Consider the following 23,397-nt stretch of genomic DNA (forward strand, 5'->3'; position numbering starts at 1 on the left):
TTTTGTTTTCTCTAGGGAAATCGTAGTGGAGGAATGAAGGGGTCTCGGTGGAATGGTAGAGAAGCGATCGTTGCAAGACCAAGGAGAAAATGGGTGAAATCAATGGAAAAAAAATAAAATAAAATACAATACCACGGCCGTGGTATTTCAGTGAGGGAATGGGGGAGGTCTCAGTGGAAAATATGGGTGAAATCAGTAGCAAGAACCAAGGAGAAAAATAGGGTTTATGGAATGGTAGAGGAGAGATTGTTCGTGGTTTATCTCCTCACAGAAATGGGGAATGGAATCGGGTGAGGAAAGGTGTGAGGATCAGTGTTGGTCGGGAAGGAACGAGGTAAGACTACGGAAGAAGGATTAGCAGAAATCAGAGATTGAAAGGATTAGGAGGCGAGAGAGAGAGGGGCGTGAGTAGGATGGCTCGAGAGAGAGAGAGAGAGAGAGGAAGAGGGTATACCTACCTGGTCCGATAAGCCCTAGGTTGCTGCCGCCTGAGATGGGGGAGGGAGTGTGTGCCGGAGGGAGTAGTGTGTCGGAGAGTTTCAGAGAGCCGTTAGTGTGCTTAGTGCATCTCAATCGTTGCTTATTTTATCCTTGAATGTACTCTGAATTAACACATTTAAATGGGATGACATGTAAATGATGTACAAGTTAAAGACCAGAATGTATATTTGGTTGTGTGCAAATGCCATGTATCTCAGACTCATGAATATGATTGTAGTTTTTGAAGCAACTCAATGTCAGAAAATGGAATTGTTGTTAAATACATATCATCTTCCTCATTTGAAATGTTATACTATGGTCTTTCTTCTAATTTTTATCCTCCCAGCATGTGGCAGTTATGAAGATGGGAGCATGGTTTGGTGGGATCTGAGGAATCCCGGGGTTCCACTAACTTCTGTGAAATTTCATTCAGAGCCTGGTTAGTGACACAGCTTCTGGCATATGTTCCCAAATACTCATGGTGTAGTTTACTTATTATGGGAAAAAAAAAAGAAATAAAAGCTAGTAGTAGGTTGATCCTCAAATGTTTCAAAGATCAAGATAAGGGTTCAGTTTGTTCCTGGGTTGATTCCAATCTCGTCCGTTTCTGGATCACCGATCTACTGACTGAATCAGACTTCACTGTATTGTACAATACCTATCCTGCTGGTGGATTTGATTGTCACTTTATATCACTTGGCTTGTCCAGCTGTCCTGATCTAGATCAGCATTCTAGACTGGGATGAGCTGATCTTTGAATCCATGTAAACTCTTTGATGCAGTCTGGAGTTAACCCTGGTTCGGATTGCTTATGAGCCCACCCAAGGGAATAATAGCCAAAAGATGAAAGACATTTGGCAATTCTGTCATTATTTCAAAGTTTGCAAAGGGAGTGGCAGAGTTGTAAATAAACAGAATATTAAGGGCTGCTTGGTAGATAACTAGTTAGGACACAAAAAGAATTCATATTTAAAGTAATGAGAAGGGGTAAACTAGGCATTGACACAAATAAAGGATAGAAACAAAGTTTTAGATGAAATGAGGAGTAATTCTGGAAATAATGACAATTACCTAGCACAGTTGGTGAGGTTGTGGTGTGAAGCCCACACTCACCAAGAGTTCTCGAGTTACAAGTCTCTCCTGGCTGTTACCTTCCTCCTCCCCTCTTCTATAGTGTACCCATCTAAAACAGTTTCCGGGAGTAACAAAATAAGAGAATAAATAATGGCCTCACAGGTCGTCTTCTGCCTTGCGATGGTCTGTTCAAGCAGCTAACCAATTTGATCTCAAAGATAACTGATTCGATATTGATCCATTCCGGCTGAAATATGGAAGGTCAGAATCTTGAAGACCTATTGATTACACATGGTGAACAGCAACATGGATGTCTAGAACAGCAAATCAAGCTCTGAAATCCTGCCAGGCAGTAGTTGCAGGCCCAGCCCTGGTTTCAGAGAAAGATCTCTCAACAGGAGGATTGGTTGGGGATGAAACTCTAGGGTTTGAATTGCTCTAGGTTAAGGTATTTACTCCCACAATCTGAGGGAAAAGAAAAAGGATTAAAGGGGTTCAGTTCAATGCAACCACATGTATGACTGCCGGTAGCGTCAAACTAAACAGGGAGGGAAGAAGGAACATGGGAAAAAAAATAAGAGGAAAGAAAGGAGAGGAATCATACCATAAGAATTTTTTTTTTTTTGGGGTGGGGGGGGGTGGTGGTGGTGGAGAAGAGGATCACCTCAGCCAACCAGCTGCCTCAGGAAACACAGGCTTCAACCAAAACAAAACTCAATTCATTCCATTTTAATTCCATTATTGGTTGGTTACACATATAAAGAGAACTCCAAAAAGAAATTAAAAACTCTACTTAGGAAACTACCTTAAATAAGGAAACTGAAGACAATAAGGACTCCCCTACGTATATACCAAAATAAAATATAAGATTACAATATATTAATCCCAAATTGGGGCCTAAATATTCTACTGAATTGGAACAGATTTGAATGTGGTTATTGGTCTGGCCTTCCGATCGGGTTTGAGCCAGTCTTGGCAGTCACTCTTGCCTGCCAATATGTTTTTTGATAGTCTTTCTTCTACATGCAAATAATGTTAGTTGTGTATTCTCTGTGCAGTTTTAACCTTGAGTGTTGATGAGCCATGCACTGGTGGTATATCTGGAGCTGCAGATGACAAAATTGTGCTATTTACACTAGATCATCAGATGGTATAACTCGTTGAGCTTATCATAATTACTTTTACGTAGTACAGCATGTCTTGCGGCTCTTGTGTAAATCCTCCAAGAAAATCCTGCTAGTTTCAGTATACTATCACTGGCAAAGATGGTTTCAAGTGATATAATTTATAGTCACATGACTAAGACTTTGTAATGGTAAATAGACAATGTATGAATATATAGCTTGCAACTTTAGTTGATTAGGGATAGAGTAGATTATCAATATAACAATTTTTTTTCATTTTTTGGTAAGAATCAATATAACATGTTCATTAACTTGGTTGAATCATTTGGGAGAGTGAGGCATTGAAAAGTTTGTTGCCCTCATGATTGGAAGAATAAGGTGGATGATGTGGAAAAGTGTTTTCAAGTGTTGTGTGTTTGACACTTATTAATAATAGTGAATAGATATTCTCATAAGATTGCTGTAGGCTGTAACCCAACCATGCGTTATATAATAACTGTTGGCAGTTATGCAACATCAAAACCGTAGAATGAGTGTATCTCAGACATGGATGAGCGGAAAAAATAGATAGGAAAAAATATAAATGAATGCATTCATGGAAACCTAAGGGTAATGCTAGTGGCTGACAAGGTGAAGGAAAAATTACCTGATGCAATCCCAAATTCACAACTACCCACACTGGGAGAAGGAACAAAAACTGAATTGATTCAAAGAGGGGAGAGGTTTGCGCACCTGCAGCTTTTGGAAGCCAACAACGTAAATTCAGATTTAATTCATTCCAAATGTCAAATGATGGACTACATGCATCTATTTAAAAATTTGTAAACAAAAAACCAAACCTATTCAAACTTTAAAAGTAGAGTTTGAATCAAACTCCACCTCTATTGTATGACCCTACTACCATAAATAAAATAAAGGGGAAAATTACAAAAACAACCCTTTAACTAATCCAGCGTGTAACTGCATCAAGACCAATGATTGCTGTGTTTAAAACTAGGGCACCGTTTGGCAACGTTTCTGTCCAAAAACGGCAGAAACAAAAATTCACGTTTCTGGGAACAGAAACGGAATTTAAGGTGTTTGTTTAAAACAATACATCCCCAAATTTGTTTAATTTAATTTTAAAGAAAGTCATAACTCTTTCTTCGAACACGAAAGAAGCGACCAAACCACCTTCCACACTTTCACACTTTATCGTACATCATATTTTTTAAGTACAACATATTAACCTACTAAACATTATATATTGCTAATATTTCCAATATGTCAAATGTCTGACATCAACTTCAGCATTCTGGCATGACCGTCTAACTACCACAATTGTTTATGTCCAACTTATTAACTGCATCCAGGATATCTGTACATATCCTTCTTTTTTCCTTAAATACTTCAATCTCGCTTTTCAATACTCTAGTCTTTTCCTCTTCACCTTTGATTGCTCTTTGTAAGTATCCCTTCACAAAATCAGAGGATGGTGCTGATGAAGATGAATGGCCTTCAATCGTCGAACTTCCTGCACAATCGGATGAATGTGCACTTGAGGAACTGCTATCACCATAAATCCATCCGAAAATTTTGCAACCTCAATCTTGGGCCTATAAGTTACTTTAAGTGAATTAGGACAATAATTGCCAAAATTATACATCTATACATAAAATAATGATATAAAGTTATACCCTAGTTGATTTTGAACAACACTAGAATCGACGATTATAGTTCGCTTCGGTCTTCGCGACGCATACCTTATATTGTCCTTCGCCACAATCACATATTTAAAATTCATCTATCCACATGAAAAAATCATTATGCCTCGGACATTTGAAGTACGCTCTACCACTATTAGGCCCTGTTTGGTTGTGAATTAACTTATCGCACAATCCCTTACAAAATTCGCACCTAGCCAGTATGGTGTCACTGGAAGACATCTGTAGAGCACAAATACTACCAATCATACCAAAGTATCATGTATGGAAAAAATCGTATGTGTAACAGTAACATATAATCAAATTCTAAAACACTATATGCTAGCACAACATTGATACAATTTAAAAAATACTGTTACTACATCATTCCCAAGTAAGATAAGTTCAGTAAAACCAATTACATTACTCAATACTTTGTGAAACATATAACACATTCCTATTGTGATTTGAAAAATTTACGATCCACCTAACAGAATCGTAGCTATTCTCCTCGATATAGCCAATTGATTGGCTATATTTAGGTGTACCAAGGATATTTGTCTGGCTGAGCGTCTCTGGGACGTATCAGATGTGGAAGCACGATACACCTAAGGATCGGGATTCATAGGGTCTTCTACATCTTGTTCATTTTTAAAATCATTAAATAACTCATCTTGAATTGCATGTTCCTTGATGTAATTGTGGATCCCACAACAAGGGATTACGATTCTTGTCTGATCTGCAATATCGTGTGCCTTCATATTCCTTAAAATTTGGAATCTATTTTTCAAGACATCGAATGTTCTTTCAATGACATTCTGCAATGACGAGTGTCCGTGATTAAACAATTCCTTTGTTGTTCTAGGTCCAGGTTTACCCTCACCATAATCCTATAAGTGATACCTTTCTCCCCGAAATGGCACCAAATACCCGAGTTGATTTGCGTAGCCCCAGTCAACAACATAATACTTACATTAAAGTAGTATGGAAACATGTGCGTGATTAGATATCCATTCCATATCTTACTTATATGAAGAGACAACTATAATTTCATAAGAAATTTATACCTGGTGGCAAATGAGGAAACCCTTGGGTAACATTTGTTCTTGCTTCCTCAAAAACCCTGGCATCGTGTGCACTAACTTCCCAATCTGCATACACAAAGGTGAATCGCATATCGAAGGAACATGCATACATAACATTCTATGTGATCATACCCTTCCGATTTCGATAACGTGTTTCTTTGGACCTAGGGACTATTGCATTGATATGTGTGCCATCAATAGCACCAATGCAATCCTAGTTTTGAATCCAGATAGGTTAGTCCATTTAATTGTGTAAAGTGCATCGAAATTTCAGGGAAAAACTCGAATATATTTGTTTAATTCAGATAGTAGGTTACCTTGAAATATAGATAGAACTTTGGATTGTTGGCAATCTCTGGAGGTACCACTTAAAAATTAGGTGGCCTGATTGTTTCATTCGACAAATGAAGCATAACTTGTAAGACCGTATGGAAGACTTCACTAATCGTGTGTCTGGATCGATTGAATCTTTGTTGGGTTTGTCTATTACTCAAACCTTGACCTACTATCATGAGAACTATTGCTAGATGCTCATCTATTCGAATGAAACGACTGTCCTCTAACCAACCTCTATGTACCATTCTATCTCGCAGGTTGAGAAATACATATCTTTCAACTCTAAACTCTCGGTAGCACACGTCTGCATGTCCTGCAAGAATCTCTGCTACCATTACAGTTCCAGTGTAAATACTATCATTCAGAGGTTCTCTCATCTGATAGATACTTAGCAAGTTTTGGAACTGGTATAATATAATCATATCATCATCATTAGACGACCTTGTGGTGTTGGTATCAGGCTCATTTGACATCCCTGTAATTATCACCACGTTTAGCAGGTCACATAATACTTGCCTATATGTAATATCCCTAGTATAATGTGTTCAAAAAGATTGAAAACATCCATAAACCTGCCTAGCAAGATCCACAACCATTAACATATTTGTCCATATGTAATAGCACTATATCATCTAAAAAAACCCTTACCCCCAAAAGCACTACTATTATCTAGAATGAAGCTGAGCTACGAGCATACATCAACCAAATGGTTGAGAATGTAAGGAAAGGCCAGAAGACTAACTCCACCTTCACAAAGATAGGATGGAAAAATATTGCAAAAGGGTTAGAAGCCAAATTCAATCGACCGTTAGGGAGGAAGCAACTTCGTAACAAGATGAACAAATTACGGAAGGAGTACAATAGCTTCAAGCGTTTGTTGGAAACAACGGGATTTGGTTGGGATGCAAATGCTAGGACTACTACAGTTGAAGATTCTGTGTGGGAATCTGCTATTAAGGTATGACCCACTCTTTGGTTTATAGTTGGATGATTATGTACTACTTAAACAAAAAGAGTTGATTACTTCCTCAAATTTTGGTTTACAAGCAAACAAAGAGTGGGCTAAATATAGAAGAAATGGTCTTCCATGGTGGCCACAGTTGTTAGAGATCTTCTCCAACTCAAGTGCCCGTGGGGATAGAGGGCTTTAACAGACTACTGCTGTAACTCCTAGGTCCACTAACCTTGGTAATGATGATGATGATTTTCAGGAGACTGATCATGATGATGGTGAAGGTTGTAGTGGCTCACCCAATAGATCTGCTCCTTCCAAAAGGTGACTTGATAGGATTCCTATGGATCGTAGGAGGAAGAGCCACACACGGACAGTCACAAACTCCGCTCAGGACTTTAGAGAATTTGTGCGATGGAGGATGGAAAAGGGTAACTCCTCTGCCACTTTAGTCATAGTTCGACCTCCTGATCCTATGTTGGATGGACCACATAGTGTGGTGAGCTGTCAGAAGCCAATGGACACTATAAAAGATATTCTGTCGGAGTTGTATGTGATGGCTCAACAGAAGATACACAGTGATCTTGGTTGGCCCCTGTCTTTCGAGGAAGTGAGGCCGGATAGGAGGCTGTGGGTGATAGGGCACCTGAAGTAGTTCCCATGACTTGGATCAGTTGGTTATTGCATGGTTTTCAAGACAAATGGACAAGCTTTTTTTGGTTTTTTTATCTGACTCTTTAGTACTTACATACTTTGCTAACTACTCTGCTTTTTAATGGTTTCGGATATTGATGCTTGACAGTTGTTGGATTTTTTTAATTTGTTTGAAGACATGATGCTTTCAGTTGTGCATATTTCTGCTAGGATTGGTGGATGCTTTTTATTAACTATTTAATACATAATGGTAGGTATATTAGCATAGAGACATGAATGCTAATGGTTGTGGGTTATGATGCTTTCAGGATTGATGGATGCTTTTTAATTTGTTTGAAAACTTGATAGTGATATTACATATGGACAAGTATGCTAATGGTTGTGGATCTTGCTAGGTAGGTTTATGGATATTTTCAATCTTATTGAACACATTATGCTAAGAATATTGCATATAGGCAAGTATTACGTGACCTGCTAAATGTGGTGATAATTACAGGGATGTCAAATGAGCCCGATACCAACATCACAAGGTCGTCTAATGATGATGATATGATTATATTATACCAGTTCCAAAACCTGCTAAGTACCTATCGGATGAGAGAACCTTTGAATGATAGTAGTTACACAGGAATTGTAATGGTAGCAGAGATTCTCGCAGGACATGCAGACGTGTGCTAACGAGAGTTTAGAGTTGAAAGACATATTTCTCAACCTGCGTAATAAAATGGTACATAAAGGTTGGTTAGAGGACAATCGTTTCGTTCTAGTAGATGAGCAGCTAGCAATATTTCTCATGATAGTAAGTCAAGGTTTGAGTTATAGACAAATCTAACGGAGATTCAATCAATCCGAATAGACGATTAGTGTTGTCTTCCATACGGCCTTGCAAGCGATGCTTCATTTGTCAAATGAAACAATCAGGCCACCAATTTTTAAGTGGTACCTTCAGAGATTGCCAACAATCTAAAGTTCTCTCCATATTTCAGTGTAACCTACTCTCTGGATTGAATAAATTTATTCAAGTTTTTCCTTGAAATTTCGATGCACTTTACACAATTAAATGGGCTAACCTGTCTAGACTCAAAACTAGGATTGCATTGGTGTTATTGATGGCACACATATCAGTGCAATCGTCCTTAGGTCCGAGGAAACACATTATCGAAATCGGAAGGGTATGATCACACAGAATGTTATGTGTGTATGTTCCTTAGATATTCGATTCACCTTTGTGTATGCAGGTTGGGATGGTAGTGCACACGATGCCAGGGTTTTTGAGGAAGCAAGAACAAATGTTACCCTAGGGTTTTCTCATCTGCCACCAGTTATAAATTTCTTATGAAATTATAGTTGTCTCTTCATATAAGTAAGATATAGAATAGATAGCTAATCACGTACATGTTTCCATACTACTTCAAGGCAAGTATTATGCTGTTGACTCGGGCTACGCAAATCAACTCGGGTATTTGGTGCCATTCTGAGGAGAAAAGTATCACTTACATGAATATGGTGAGGGTGGACCTGGACCTAGAACATCGAAGGAATTGTTCAATCACAGACAGTCATCATTGCGGAATATTATTGAAAGAACATTCGGTGTCTTAAAAAATAGATTTCAAATTTTAATGAGTGAAGGCATACGATATTGAAGATCAGACAAGAATCATAGTCGCTTGTTGTGGAATCCACAATTACATCAAGGAACAGACAATTCAAGATGAGTTATTTAATGATTTTGGAAGTGCACAAGATGTAAAAGACCCTATAAATCCCGATCCTCAAGTGTATCGTGCTTCCACATCTGATACGTCCCAGAGACGCTCAGCCAGACAAATGTCCTTGGTACGCCTAAATATAGCCAATCAATTGGCTATATCGAGGAGAATGGCTACGATTCCGTTAGGTGGATCGTAAATTTTTTCAATCACAGTAGGAATGTGTTATATGTTTCACAAAGCATTGAGTACTTTAATTGGTTTTACTAAACTTATCTTACTTGGGAATGATGTAGTAACAATATTTTTTAAATTGTATCAATGTTGTGCTAGCATATAGTGTTTTAGAATTTGATTATATGTTATTGTTACACATACGATTTTTTTCATACATGATACTTTGGTATGATTGGTAGTATTTGTGCTCTACAGATGTCTTCCATTGACACCATACTTGCCAGGTGTGAATTTTGTAATGGATTGTGCGATAAGTTCACAACCAAACAAGAGGCTAATAGTGGTAGAGCATACTTCAAATGTCTGAGGCATAATGATTTTTTCATGTGGGTAGATGAATTTCGAATATGTGATTGTGGCGAAGGACAATATAAGGTACGCATCGCGAAGACCGAAGTGAACTATAATTGTCGATTTTAGTGTTGTCCAAAATCAACTGGGATATAACTTTATATCATTATTTTATGTATAGATGTATAATTTTGGCGATTATTGTCCTAATTCACTTAAAGTAACTTACAGGCCCATGATCGAGGTTGCAAAATTTTTGGATGGATTTATGGTGACAGCAGTTTCTCAAGTGCATGTTCATTCGATTGTGCGGGAAGTTCGACGATTGAAGGTCATTCATCTTCATCAACACCATCCTCTAATTTTGTGAAGGGATACTTGCAAAGAGCAATCAAAGGTGAAGAGGATTGAAGTATCTAAGGAAAAGAGAAGGTTATTTACAGATATCCTGGATTTAGTTAATAAGTTGGACATAAACAATTGTGGTAGTTAGACGGCCATGCCAGAATGCTGAAGTTGATGTCAGACATTTGACATATTGGGAATATTAGCAATATATAATGTTTTGTAGTTTCATATGTTGTACGATAAAGTGTGAAGGTGGTTTGGTTGCTTCTTTCGTGTTCGAAGAAAGGGTTATGACTTTCTTTAAAATTAAATTAAACAAATTTGGGGATGTATTGGTTTAAACAAACACCAATGCATGCGAGAAACGTTTCCAGAAACGACTGTTATCAAACACCATTGCCTGCGGGAAATGTTTCGAGAAACAAGGTCAAACACCTTAAATTCCGTTTATGTTCTCAGAAACGTGAATTTTTGTTTCTGGAAATGGCAGAAACGTTGTCAAACGGTGCCTAAAACTCACCCCTCCCAGGACCTTGCATAAGCAGAACCAACACTGGGTAATGGCCCCATATAATGTATTCTTGTTTCTGCGTAATTAATCAATTATCAAGCTATAATAACTTATAAAAATTATATCAGTATATATAATTTTGCTAATCTATGCATTTGTCTTATTACTGATAAGTTTTAATGCTAGAGCAATATGATTGTTATCTTTCAAATTATCAAAGTCAAACAATTGCTTGTAATGGTATTCTAATTAGGAACCTCTATTTAGCTATCTACCATTAATTTAGGACCTGTTTGATAATATTTGTGGAAATGTGATTTTTCATTTTTTGTGCTCAGAAACGAAAAAATAACCCAAAAACCGTTTGATAAACCTATTTCGTTTCACTTGTTTTTTAAAATAGAAATAGAAATTTATGCTAAAAACTGTGTCTAGAAACAAAATTGAAGATATCATTTTTTCTCTTTCTATGTCTAGAAATAGCAGAAACGATTTTTCACTTACGTTGGGAACAAAAACGGATTTTTTTTTATGTTTGATAAACTTGTTTCTTGGATTGTTTTTTGCACACAAAAATGGATTTTTTTGTGTTTCTGGAAACTTTTCTTATACAAAAATTGTTTAAAATATAACCCAGTGGTCCAACACCGTTTTCCAAATTGAAAAATTTTGCACACTTTACATCATCAATTTTTAAGTAGTACAAATTTATCTAGAACATTATATAGTTATTGCAGTCCCAGTCTATCAAATGTCTATTATAAAATGTGTTAAACGGGTATTTTTCAATGGATTATTTGCCGCTTTTGTTTAGGTCCAACTTGTTAACTGCTTTAAGGATATCTGTAAATATCCTTGTTTTTTCCTCTGAGACTTCAATCTCGCTTTTTAGAATTATTTTCTTCTCCTCCTTGCCTTGTATTGCTCTTTGTAAGTATCCTTTGACAAAATCAAAAGAGGGAGATGATAAAGATGTGTGAGTTTCAATGTTCGAGGTTCCTGCACAATCTGATGAATGTGAGCTATGAGGAGAATTAGAGGAACTGCTATCAACATAAATCCATATGAAAAATTTACAACCTCGATCTTGGACCTGGAGGTCAAACACAAGTTATTATAAAATGTATTAGGACATTATTTTCCATAATTAGGCAACTGTACATCAGTTTCTATTTAAAGTTTTACCCCAATTGATTTTGGGCAACACAAAAATCTATGGCTATAGTTTGCTTCGATTTTCGCAACGCGTACCTTACATTGTCCTCCTCCATATTCACATATTCTAAATTCATCTACTCACATGAAAAAATCATTATGTTTTGGACATTTGGAGTATGCTCTACCAATATTAGGACTTTGTTTTGTTGTGAACTTATTGCACAATCCATTGTAAATTTCGCATCTAGCCATTATAGGGTCACTGGAAGACATCTGACAAACATGAAAAATGCATGTCATATTTAAAGTCTTAAATACAAAAAAGTCATCCACAACCTTGAACAATAAAAAAAGACATACTAAAATATCATCCACATCCAGGGTAAGTATTTATAAAATATAACATAATTAGTCAATACATAGACTAACAAAAAACATCATCAACATATTATAGTCCACCTAATGGAATTAGAGTCACTTCTTTTGATATAACTATTTGATTTACTATATTAAAGCATATTAAAGACATCTGTCTAGTTGATAGTCTCTGGACGTAGCAGAACAGAAGCATGAAACCCTTGATGATCGGGATTCATAGGGTCATTTACAATTTGTTCATATCTTAATTGATTGAATAATTCATCTTCAATTGACTGTTCCTTGATGTAGTTATAGACCCCATGACAAGCCACTACGATTCTTGCTTGGTCTTCGATATGGTAGGCATTCCTATTCCTTAAAATTTGGAATCTATATTTTAAAACACCAAATGTTCTTTCAATCACATTCCGCAGAGATGAGTGTCTGTGGTCGAACAATTCCTTGGTTGTACTATGTAGTTTGTCCCCTCTAAAATCAAGTAAGTGATATCTTTCTCCTCGGAACGGTATTAAATACCCAAGTTGATTTGTGTGACCTGAGTCAACAATATAATACTTGCCTTGAAGTATAATGGAAACCCGTATATAATTAGGTATGATTCCAATTTAACAATTAGAAGAGAAATCTCATAGTAATAGTTCAAATAATTCTATTTGGAGGAGGATGAGGAAACCCAAGGGTATCATTTGTTCTTGCTTCTTCAAATACCCTAGCATCATGTGCACTGCCTTCCCAATCCATATACACAAACGTTAAATGCATATCGAATGAACATGCACATATAACATTCTATGTGATCAAAGTCTTCCGATTTCGATAGCGTGTTTGCTCGGATCTAGGGACGATTACACTAATGTGTGGCATCAATAACACCAATGCAATCCTATAAGGTACATACAGGAAATTGAAGTTGAGTGTATTGTATCTTGAAGCATCATTGTCAAAAATATAACAATTCAAGTTAAAGATTGAGATTACCTTAAAAAATGGATAAAACTTTGGGTCGTTGGCTATCTCTGAAGGGACTATGTGAAAATTTGGTGGTCTGATTGTTCCATTCGCTAGATGAAGCATAGCTTGTAATATTGTATGGAAGACAATACTAATCATCTGTTCGGATCGATTGAATCTCCTTCGGACTTGTCTGTTACACAAACCTTGTCCTACTAAAATGAGAAATATTGCAATCTATTCATCTACCCGAATGTGACAACTGTCCTCCAACCATCCTTTATGTATCATTTTATTCCACAGGTTGACAAAACATGTCTTTCGACTCTAAACTCCTGATGGCAAAGATTTGAATGTCCAGCGAGTACCTCTGCTACCATTACTGCTTGATGCAGATACGGCTGCCCTTTTTTGGTTGGACCAGCATGACCGGCTTTGGAAGCCAAGAGCCAAGAAGAACTGGTCCAGCCCAGGGTTTTGGTCCAACAAGGGTTGGAAATAAAATTAGTAGTTTACTTAGTATTTTATTTCATGCTTTTATTTTCCAGACTTGAACGTAGGAGTAGGATTTACTTCCTTGCTTTGGTTTCCTTTTTATAGTTGTTTCCTAGTTTAGGCTAGTTTCCATTTCAGTTAAGTTTCTAATTTCATGTTCCTATTTTCCTATATATTGGTTGTAATCGATTGAAGGTTTGGAGAGAGTGATCTTGATTATTGAATGAATGTGTTGAGTGTGATTCTCCTTTTTCCCCCTCTTTACTCTGATTTCCCCTCTTCCTTAAGGGTTCTCCATCACTGCTCCTGTGTAACTACTATCATGACATGGTTCTCTCAACTGATAATAACTTGGCAAGTTTTGGAATTGGTATAGGATGATCGTATCATCATCATTACTTGATGAACTTGTAACTAAGGTCGTTAAGTACCCTAAGATTGCCAAAAACAGCAAAAACCTTTCTGTTGTTTCTGTGTCTAGAAATAGCAAAAACAGTTTTTTTTTTTTTTTTTCTTTGCTAAGAAACAGTTTTTGGAGTTGAAAAAGTGTTTCATAAACCTGTTTCCGGAAACATTTTGAGCAGAAATTGGTGTTTGATAATAGTTGTCTCCAGAAACGGATTGTAATTACAATATTGACATTAGCAGTTTTACGTAAGCCCCTTTCATTAGGAGGCTTAGCCCAATATGAAATCATGTCAAACATTATTTCAAAAATCAATATTGACATTGGCAGTTTTACGTAAGCCCCTTTCATTAGGAGGCTTAGCCCAATATGAAATCATGTCAAACATTATTTCAAAAATCTCAAATTTTCAATCCATTTCATACTTGTTGGAGATGAACCTAAATATTTAATTTAACTATAAAGTTCTCAAAGACATTATATGGTTTATTTCAATCCTGTTATCAAAGTCTACAATAGATATTGCAAAATAACATGCCCATCAAGGGTAATCAAGGGTACTAGTTTCCACCTTTGTTAAGTCTAGCTTGTTACATGCCCATTAGGGGTATTCAAGGGTACTAGTTACCACCTTTGTTTAAGTCTAGCTTGTTAACAACATTAGGGATATCTCTAAATATCCTTGTCTTTTCCTCATCGTCTTGGATTGATCTTTGTAAGTAACCCTTGAAAAAATCAGAGGAAGGTGAAAATGAAGGTGAAAAGAGCCTTCAGACTTCAAGGTTCCTGCATAATCAGTTGAATGTGGGTATGATTGATATTAGAACAATTGATTTCCTCAGCAACCCATCTGCTTCCTGGGTTTTTAACTTGTAGGTCAAACAATTAGGTTATTTACACTCGTTAAAGTGAAACGGTACATTAGTTTTTAACAATAACATAACAATGCACAAATTTGTTTATTAGTTACCCCAGTTGACTGTGGGCAGCACCATAATCTTTGGCATGTCTGCTTCGATTTTTGTGACTCATACCTTACATTACCCTATTCCACATTCACATAATCTAAACTCATCCACTCACATTAATAAAGTAATATGTTTTAGACATTTGAAGTAGTCCTTACCACTGAGCACCAGCCATCTGTACAAGGTTTGGCCTAGTTGGAAGAGGCTTCAGGTGAAATCAGGACCCTACTGCATCACTGCCACATCCTGTGCTGCCCGGGCCATCATTCCTGTTACTGAAGGCTTCTCATCGTTATATCCAGTACTGACCTTGCTGATTTATTATTCAGCCTTAACATCTTGTCTTGTGTGCAGAAAACCAAAACGTTAATGGTGTTGGTCCTTTTTTTTTTTTTCACCCTGGGTTTATTTTATTTTTTTGGTTTGACAAACCTGCAATTTTTATCACTGTTGTAGTGATCCATTTTGTTTGTGTATAATTCATCTAGGGTAAAAAGTTGCAAGTTTCATCGAGTCTGTGGGAATTGATTGGAAAATGGGCTATTTTTAATTTGTTTGTTAGTGAATGTTTGCAAGTTTACCAAAAAGAAGCATATGTGACTACAGGTCCTTTGGTGTTCGCAGAGTATGTGGTCTTGAGTTTGGTTTCTAGTGCATAGATTTCCCACTGAATCTCTACCTGTAACAACAACAAATGGCTAAGGCCTCGGCTTCTGATTGTCCAGCAGGAATGGTCTAAATGATCTAACCATATGTACCGGTAGTCTGATGGTTTTTTGATGACTTATGGTCTTGGGTTAAAACATACCATTCAGGGTTGGTAGTTGATGGTCCAGACTATCCAGCCATGGTCCCAATAACATGCCTATTGGTTCATGAAACCCTAGCTCCATACTGCTGGAATTTCACACCAGTAGCCAAACCTTGCTTCCCCCTAGCTTCTTGCATTAAAATCTTCTATTGTTGTATCAATATTCTGTTTGACCTGTTTCATTTCTATTTTCTATAGACCTTAACTGTCAAGTTCCGACATAAAATCTATAAATTCTGCTATCAAGTTCATTTAGCAACCTTGACTATCCTTCATCAGCAAAGTGATAAACTGATAATATGGAATAACTTAATGTCTACAAAGATTTATTTATTTATTTATTGTTATTATTATTTTTTGCATTATAAGAATTTCCATTAAGTTGGGTCAAAAACCAAAATTGTTGAATTAGAAATTAAGACATTTTCAAAAAAAAAAAAGGAGGGGGGTGGGGGAGGGAAGAGGTTCATGCATTTACATTTTATTTCCTGTGTTCTCAAACTTGATTTTTTGTTTGGCATAGGGTTGTTGTCTGGTCAAGAAAGAAATCAGTTTGCCACATCCCGGCATAGCAGCCACTGCCATTCGAACAGATAGCAAAATTGCTGCAACTGCTGGCTGGGATCACAGGTTCTTGCTTTCATCAATTTACTTTGTTCCATTGTCTTGGTGCTGCATGTCCATCTCTATGGTGATGTTTGTTTCGCAGACTGTTGCATCATCACTGTTCAGTTGCTATAAAAGGAAATATTGGATAGTTATCTTGCTGGTGTAGTTTCTTTGTAGATATGCATACATAAGATGCATTATGAATATCCAATTGGACAATATGTTTCGACTTTTGCTACTGGCTGTTGCTCAGTTGGTTGTCCACATATTAGTGTAGAAGTTGCAGCTTGACTTCTTGTATTTTTAGTGCTTCACAATTCGCCAAGGAATATCAAAAAGATATTCTTGATAAGATTTAGGGCAAAAGCTCCTTTTGGTCCCTCTTTGGTTGGTCTAGAAAACAGTCTTAGTTGAAACTGAATGAATGACGGGATTCACAAGTCATTCAAATCTGGATTACAACTACAAATGATAACACTCCGGTGACCACCCATGGTTTTGGAAGACTAGAAAGTGAATATATTGGGGACCCATACTTTAGAAAACTGCTTTATTTTCCCCTTTGGAAAATCTTCTGTGGTTTTATAAAAGGAGTTTAGGAACCGGGGTCTTTTCTTTTGCAGAATAAAAAATGCTTGGATGTGTTTGCTTCCTAAATAAATATCCAGATTCATGCCTTGTGCACTCCTTGGAACTTTTCTTTGTATAGTGTTTTAAACTAAGCAGGTTAAACTGCTTCTGAAAGAATTTGCAGTGGAACCAAATGTTGGTCTCTTGATGTGATAATACTGTTATCTTTACATGATAATACTCAAACAGATAAAATGCTGGTTAGATAAATGCGTATTGTACAATGCAAATGCCCTTTTTTGGCTTGAGTTTTCAAAATTTTCTCTCTTTTGAAATTCGAAATCAAACCTTTACTGACAAAAATATTTAAACTAGTTTCTAAGTCATTCAACATGTACTGAAATTAGAGACCTCTTTTGGTGGGACCAACCGACCTACTTTTAAAGCACTTCAAATTGGAAAACAATCAAAGCTGAAGTGCTTTGGTAGGTACCCAAACTTGTAGAGTAGCAATACACACCACCGAATATGTCATTGTGTTGGTTGCTTTGTTTAACAGTAACTCCTTCACAATTCTCTTAAAAAAAAAAATCAATAAAATCTTCACAATTCAATTAATGACAAACTACTCAATTCTGAAGTGAACTTGTTTGGTGCAATACCATATACTGAAACAGAAAGGTCATCCATAACGGGATGTCTACCTCTATATGCTATTCATGTAAGTTCTTAGTAAACCTACTTATAACAAAATTTTGGGAGTAAAATCAATGCTTTTTACATCCCGTAGGACCATAAAGAAAAAGGCACATATGAATATTGTTACAATCCTAGAGATCTGTAGCCAAACCAAAGAAAAGAGAAAAGAAGAGAAGAGAGGAGAGAGAGAGAGGTGCGATCGATGGTACTCCCAAAAGAGAGGACAGACCTGCGATTAGTCCAGAATAGGTTGATCGCAGGTTTCAGTCCTTTACTTATATTAAAATAATGCTAAAAGTAAAAGACAATAGTACTCCCATTGCCCAATTACAAGAAAAGCCACATCACAGAAATATGGGGGCCGATGGGATCCAAAATACCCCTATCGGCCCCTATCAGTTTTAGAGTTTAGCGCTAGGCACTAAACTCAACACTCCCCCTCAAGCTGGAGCATACACATCACCCATTCTCAACTTGGTACAACGATTACGAAAACTAGGAGCAAACAGTGACTTAGTGAACATATCAGCCAACTGATCTGTTGAAGGAACAAAAGGGGAGTCTCAATCAAGAACAGCATCACGAACAAAGTGGCAGTCCACCTCTATGTGCTTAGTCCTCTCATGGAAGACTGGATTACTAGCAATGTACACTGCAGCTTGGTTGTCACAATACATCTGCATAGGCTTGGTCACTGGAAATCCCAACTCTAAGATTAAAGACCGTAGCCACATTAACTCAGCAGCGGTATGAGCCATAGCTCTGTATTCTGCTTCTGCATTAGATTGGGCAGTGGTAGTCTGCTTCTTGCTACGCCATGTAATCAGATTACCTCCAACAAATGTACAATAACCAGTAGTAGATCTCTGATCATTAGCAGAGCCGGCCCAATCAGCATTAGAATACCCAACTAGTTTCATATGCCGATTAGGACGATAGATCAGCCCTTTTCCAGGAGCACACTTTAGATAACGAAGAACACGGACAACGGCATCCCAATGTGCTTTCTGAGGAGACTGCATGAATTGACTGAGGACTCCAACAACATAGGAGATGTCAGGACGTGTTACAGTAAGATAAATCAACTTGCCAATGAAACTCCTGTACTGATGCACATCCTGAAGAGGTTCGCCATCATTAACTCCAAACTTTTAGTGAGAATCCATAGGGATATCAACAAGTTTGGATGCAAGCATGCCAGTATCAGATAAAAGGTCCAACACGTATTTCCTTTGAGATAGATTGATCCCTTTCTTACATCGGATCACCTCAATCCCAAGAAAATAGTGAAGTTGACCCAAGCCCTTGGACTGAAAGTGTTGCTATAGATAAGCTTTCACTTCAGAAATTCCTGCCTCATCATTACCAGTAAGAATAATATCAGCATAAACTACCAAGACAACTAGTTTATCACCTCTGTGACGAACAAAGACAGAATAATCAAAATAACAGTGAGAAAATCCACAACTATGGTAGCACTGAACTTGTCAAACCATGCCCGAGGGGACTGTTTAAGTCCATAGATAGCCTTGTGTAAGCGACACACATGACCTTTATTCTCCCCCTGAGCAACATAACCAGGAAGTTACTCCATATACACCTCTTCCTGTAGATCACCATATAAGAAGGCATTCTTGATGTCCAACTGAAATAAGGGCCAATCAAAGTTGACAGTAAGAGAAATAAGTAGACGAATAGAGTTCAGTCTAGCAACCAGGGAGGTCTCAAAATAATCAACTCCATATGTCTGAGTATACCCCTTGGCAACCAGACGGGCTTTCAACTGCTCAACAGAGCCATTAGAGTGATACTTAACAGTGTACACCCAACGACACTTCACCAAATCCTTACCAGGAGGTAAATCTACCAGACTCCAGGTACCACGACTCAAGAGAGCATCTATTTCTACATTCATGGCAGCTTTCCATCCAGGAATAGTTAGGGCATCATTATGGATGCGGGGAATAGGGTTAGTAGAAAGTGACAAGGCAAGACCATGGATGGGATAGGGAAGATGAGACAAGGAAACAAAGTTATCAATGGGATACACAACCATAGATTTTTTAGTACAAGAACGTGTACCTTTCCTTTGAGTAATTGGTAAGTCATCAGGCGGAGGAGGATGAGCTTCACCAGAGAAAGGCGGCAGTGGAGGAAGTGAATCATCTGAAGTATTGGTTTCTCCACTCGGCTGTCCAACCTTCTTCTTGCACTGATAAACCTGTAGAGGAGGTGAGTCACTGGCACTGGGCACATCAGGGAAGGGTATGAGAGATGGAATGGATGGAGAAGTCCACTCCATACCAGATTGGGACACCTGAGGAGAAAAAAATGATGTGCTTTTAAAGAAAGTAACATTGGCGCTAACAAAGTTCCTGTGAGTAATGGGGTCATAGCACTTATATACCCTTTCTGAGTACGTGAATAACAAAAAAAAATGCACTTAGTAAACCTAGGAGAGTTTATCTACTTGCACATGCAAATTATGGACAAAACACACAGCCAAAGATTCGGGGAGGAATAGGAAAACTTAGCAAAGTGGGGAACATAATAGAAAAATGGGACCTATTGAAAGCACTGAAGATGGCATGCGATTAATCAAGTGATATGCAGTTAAAATCCCATCACACCAAAAATGCTTAGGAACATGCATATGAATCATAATAGCACGGGCTACCTCGAGTAGATGCCGGTTCTTGCACTCTGCTACCCCATTTTGCTGTGGGGTATAGGCGCAACTAGTTTGGTGTATCATTTCACAGTTGGCACAAAAATCATAAATATCATTTTGAGCATATTCTAAAGTATTATCAGAACAAAAAATCTTAATCAAAATGTCAAACTGAGTTTTTATTTCATTATAGAATTGCTGAAACACATAAAAATTCAGATATGTCATTTAACAGGTAAAGCCATGTAAGGCGAGAATGATCATCCACAAAAGTCACAAAATAACGAAAACCAAGTCTAAAACTAACTTTGCAAGGACCCCATACATCAAAATGGACTAAGGAAAATAAAGACGGACTACGAGACAGAGCTTGATGGGAAGGACACACGGTGATGTTTTCCCAACTCACAGGCCTCACATTCTAACCTAATCAGAGACATAAAACTAGGAAATAAAAGTTTCAACCTAACTAAAGATAAATATCCTAAACAACAGTGCCATTGGAAAGGAGTCACATCCCCAACAGTAGTAGTAGCAGCAGAAGAAGTAGGAGAACCACAATTGAGATAATATAAATCATCTTTTTCACGCCCTCCACCAATCGTCTTTCTCATATGACGATCCTGAAAAACACAGTAAGAGGGAGAGAAGGTTACTGAGCAATTTAATGAACTAGTTAACTGGCTCACAAAAAGAAGACTTAATGGGAATTGTGGAACATGTAGCACAAAATATAAATTCAGTGAGGATGTGATGGGGATATCCACGTATACCAGCGGCGTAGGCGCAAGACCCAGCCACATATGCATTCCATTTGGCTGGAGGAAAGCTAGAAGAAAGAAGAAAGAAGAAGGAAAGAGAGGGAGTCGAACCATCCTTCCCAGCGCTGGGTTCAACCCCCCCTTTTCTTCCCATTCGGCAGATCCTTGTGGACCCCACCAGATCCTATTTTATTTCATTACTTTATTTTAATTCATAGTATTATTTAGTTGTTTGAATAATTAGGAAATTAGAAATTTCTTTCTATTGGTCTATTAGGTAGTTTATTATTTCAGTGATTGAGTTTCTAAATAACTCTTTTATTTTTGGTAGTTTTACTCTTTATAAGTGTAAGGCCATTGGCCATCTTTTAGTTAATGAATTATTGAATGAAATTATTGAAAGCAAAAACCCAATGTCCCTCTCTCACGATCTTCTCTCTCTCGACTCTCATTCTCGGTACCTCTCTCATTCTCGCCTCCCCTTCCCTTCACGACTCTCTCTCCCATACTCTTTCTCTCTTTCTCTCTTTCTCGACTTTGCCCCTCCCTTTCTCGACTTTCATCTCTCTTTTCTGTTTTTCTATGTTGCTGCTGCCATATTGCAGCCATTGTTCAGAGTCATTGGAGATAACCTCCATCGAGAAAACCCCACCTAGGTTGCTGTTGAGTTCCTAGTCAACAAGTTGGGCTGCTGCCGAGCATTACACTATCAAGCTGAACCTTCCACTGCTTCAAATCAGGTGGACTGCATCTCTTTATTTTGGAGGATCTTGGGTTCTTCTTTTCTCCTCAGACTTCGGACAGCAAGAAGGTAAGTAAAACCTCCCCTGTTCCATACTCATTGGCTGCCTATTATCTTCATTATTCCCCCCCCCCAACCCACTGAAACTTGAAAATATACTCTGTTTTTCAAACCATTATTTACTGTTATCCTAAAGAAATTTCTGCTGTTTTACCTTTCATTAGTTGGCTGATTTTAGGATATTGTTTGGTTTACTTATCTTGCTTAATGTCTTGATTGATTTGTGCCAAACTTAACACATATTTGCTGCCATGTTCCATTCCCCATATCCCCATTTGAAGCTTGAGTAGTTTTAAGTGTTTTTCATACTTAAACTAGTATTGACTGCTGCTGCCCTGTTAATTAGTCTAATATTCTTGCATGTTAAATCTGTATTTTGCTGAGCAACTGTGAACCCAACCCAATTCAAGATCTATTGAGTATCCCTTGTCTACTGGATCGACCCCTTGTAGGAAACCTAGTTGTCTAGGCCCCCTTACATCATCTTGGTATCAAAGGATGGTTTTTGGTTGGTCTTGTTATGATTGAGTGTCACTATCACTGTTCACATGTCTTTTCTTCAGAGGTCTAATCTCCGTCACAACCTGTCCGTAGTTGAGTCTGAGATAAAGGAGTGTTACCTTAGGTTAGAAGATACCCTCTTTCTCCTTCGTTTGGCGGGACCAAATAGCATTGGACGCTATTCTCTCCAGAAAAACATTCTTAAGAGGGAAATTTCTGACCTTAGGATCGAGAGGGCCAACTACCTATCTCAGTTGGGGATTTTGAGTAGGCCTTGAGTCTTTATTAGCAACCACACCTTGGCTGCCCTTTCTTTATGCCCACTCGTAGTGGTAGAGCATACCAGGACATGTCTTACCCTCCTAGTACCGCCATTCATCCAGAGCAATGGGCAAGTGTCTTCCAATGGAACGAAGAGTTCCTGAACAACCTCCAAGTCGAATTAATTGCCAGTAGGGCTGATAGGGAAGCACATGCTGCTCATCTCTAGACCGTCACCACTAGGCTTGCCGCCCTTGAAACAAATGCCTTAAACTTAGACGGACGGCGAGACCATAGTACCTTAGGCATTGGACTTAGAATAAGAGTCCCTAGCCCAGAGATAGAGAACGATGACAACCACATTGATGGTTGTGACCGGATAGGGGATAATTTTTAGGCACAGGGCGTGGTAGAGGTCGGGTCGAGTACAACTTGCTCCAAGACATCATACCCAATATGGGGATGATGAGGGTTATGAGCACTATGATAGGGGTTTTGATGTCAGGCGGATGATTAAGGTAGATGCCCCTACCTATGATGGTCAGATTGATGCTAGGATCCTTCTAGATTGGATTAAGCAGATGGATAGGTGCTTTTAAGTTTTATGATATGCCCGAGGAAGTCCGTTATAGATTTGCTAAGTTCAAGCTTATCGGAGCCTCCCAGGACTTCTGGACAGACCTAGAGTACCAGGAGACCAGCCTAGGACTTGAGCCAATCACAACATGGGTAGAAATGCAAGAGAGGCTCAAGCGGGAATTCTTGCCTATCACCTATAGGCTAGTCTTTGAATGACAAATACCCTGAGGTAAGGAAAACTGACTGTGGCCGAATACATAAGCAAGTTCAATGAGTTGAAAATTAGAA

The 23,397-nt window shown here is 37.9% G+C and overlaps 1 protein-coding gene across 7 annotated transcripts in view; it reads left to right on the top strand.

Moving 5' to 3' along the window:
* LOC122061639 (protein DECREASED SIZE EXCLUSION LIMIT 1) overlaps window positions 1–23,397 on the top strand; it is a 53,233-nt gene that overhangs the window by 16,507 nt on the left and 13,329 nt on the right. For 4 of the 7 annotated variants that reach the window (XR_006134696.1, XR_006134698.1, XR_006134697.1 and 1 more), the window contains 5 exons: window positions 837–919; window positions 2,613–2,704; window positions 9,532–9,711; window positions 9,859–10,024; window positions 16,180–16,286. Coding sequence is in view for 1 of the 7 variants with exons in the window: in XM_042625044.1 (XP_042480978.1) it covers window positions 837–919; window positions 2,613–2,704; window positions 16,180–16,286 (282 nt within the window). In the remaining 6 variants the exon portion in view is untranslated. Of the gene's footprint in view, window positions 1–836; window positions 920–2,612; window positions 2,705–9,531; window positions 9,712–9,858; window positions 10,060–16,179; window positions 16,287–23,397 lie in introns of all 7 variants that reach the window. The other 3 variants (XR_006134699.1, XR_006134701.1, XM_042625044.1) reach the window with 3 other exon arrangements.

Source organism: Macadamia integrifolia, chromosome 14 (assembly GCF_013358625.1).
Source record: "Macadamia integrifolia cultivar HAES 741 chromosome 14, SCU_Mint_v3, whole genome shotgun sequence".
Lineage (NCBI taxonomy): Eukaryota > Viridiplantae > Streptophyta > Magnoliopsida > Proteales > Proteaceae > Macadamia > Macadamia integrifolia.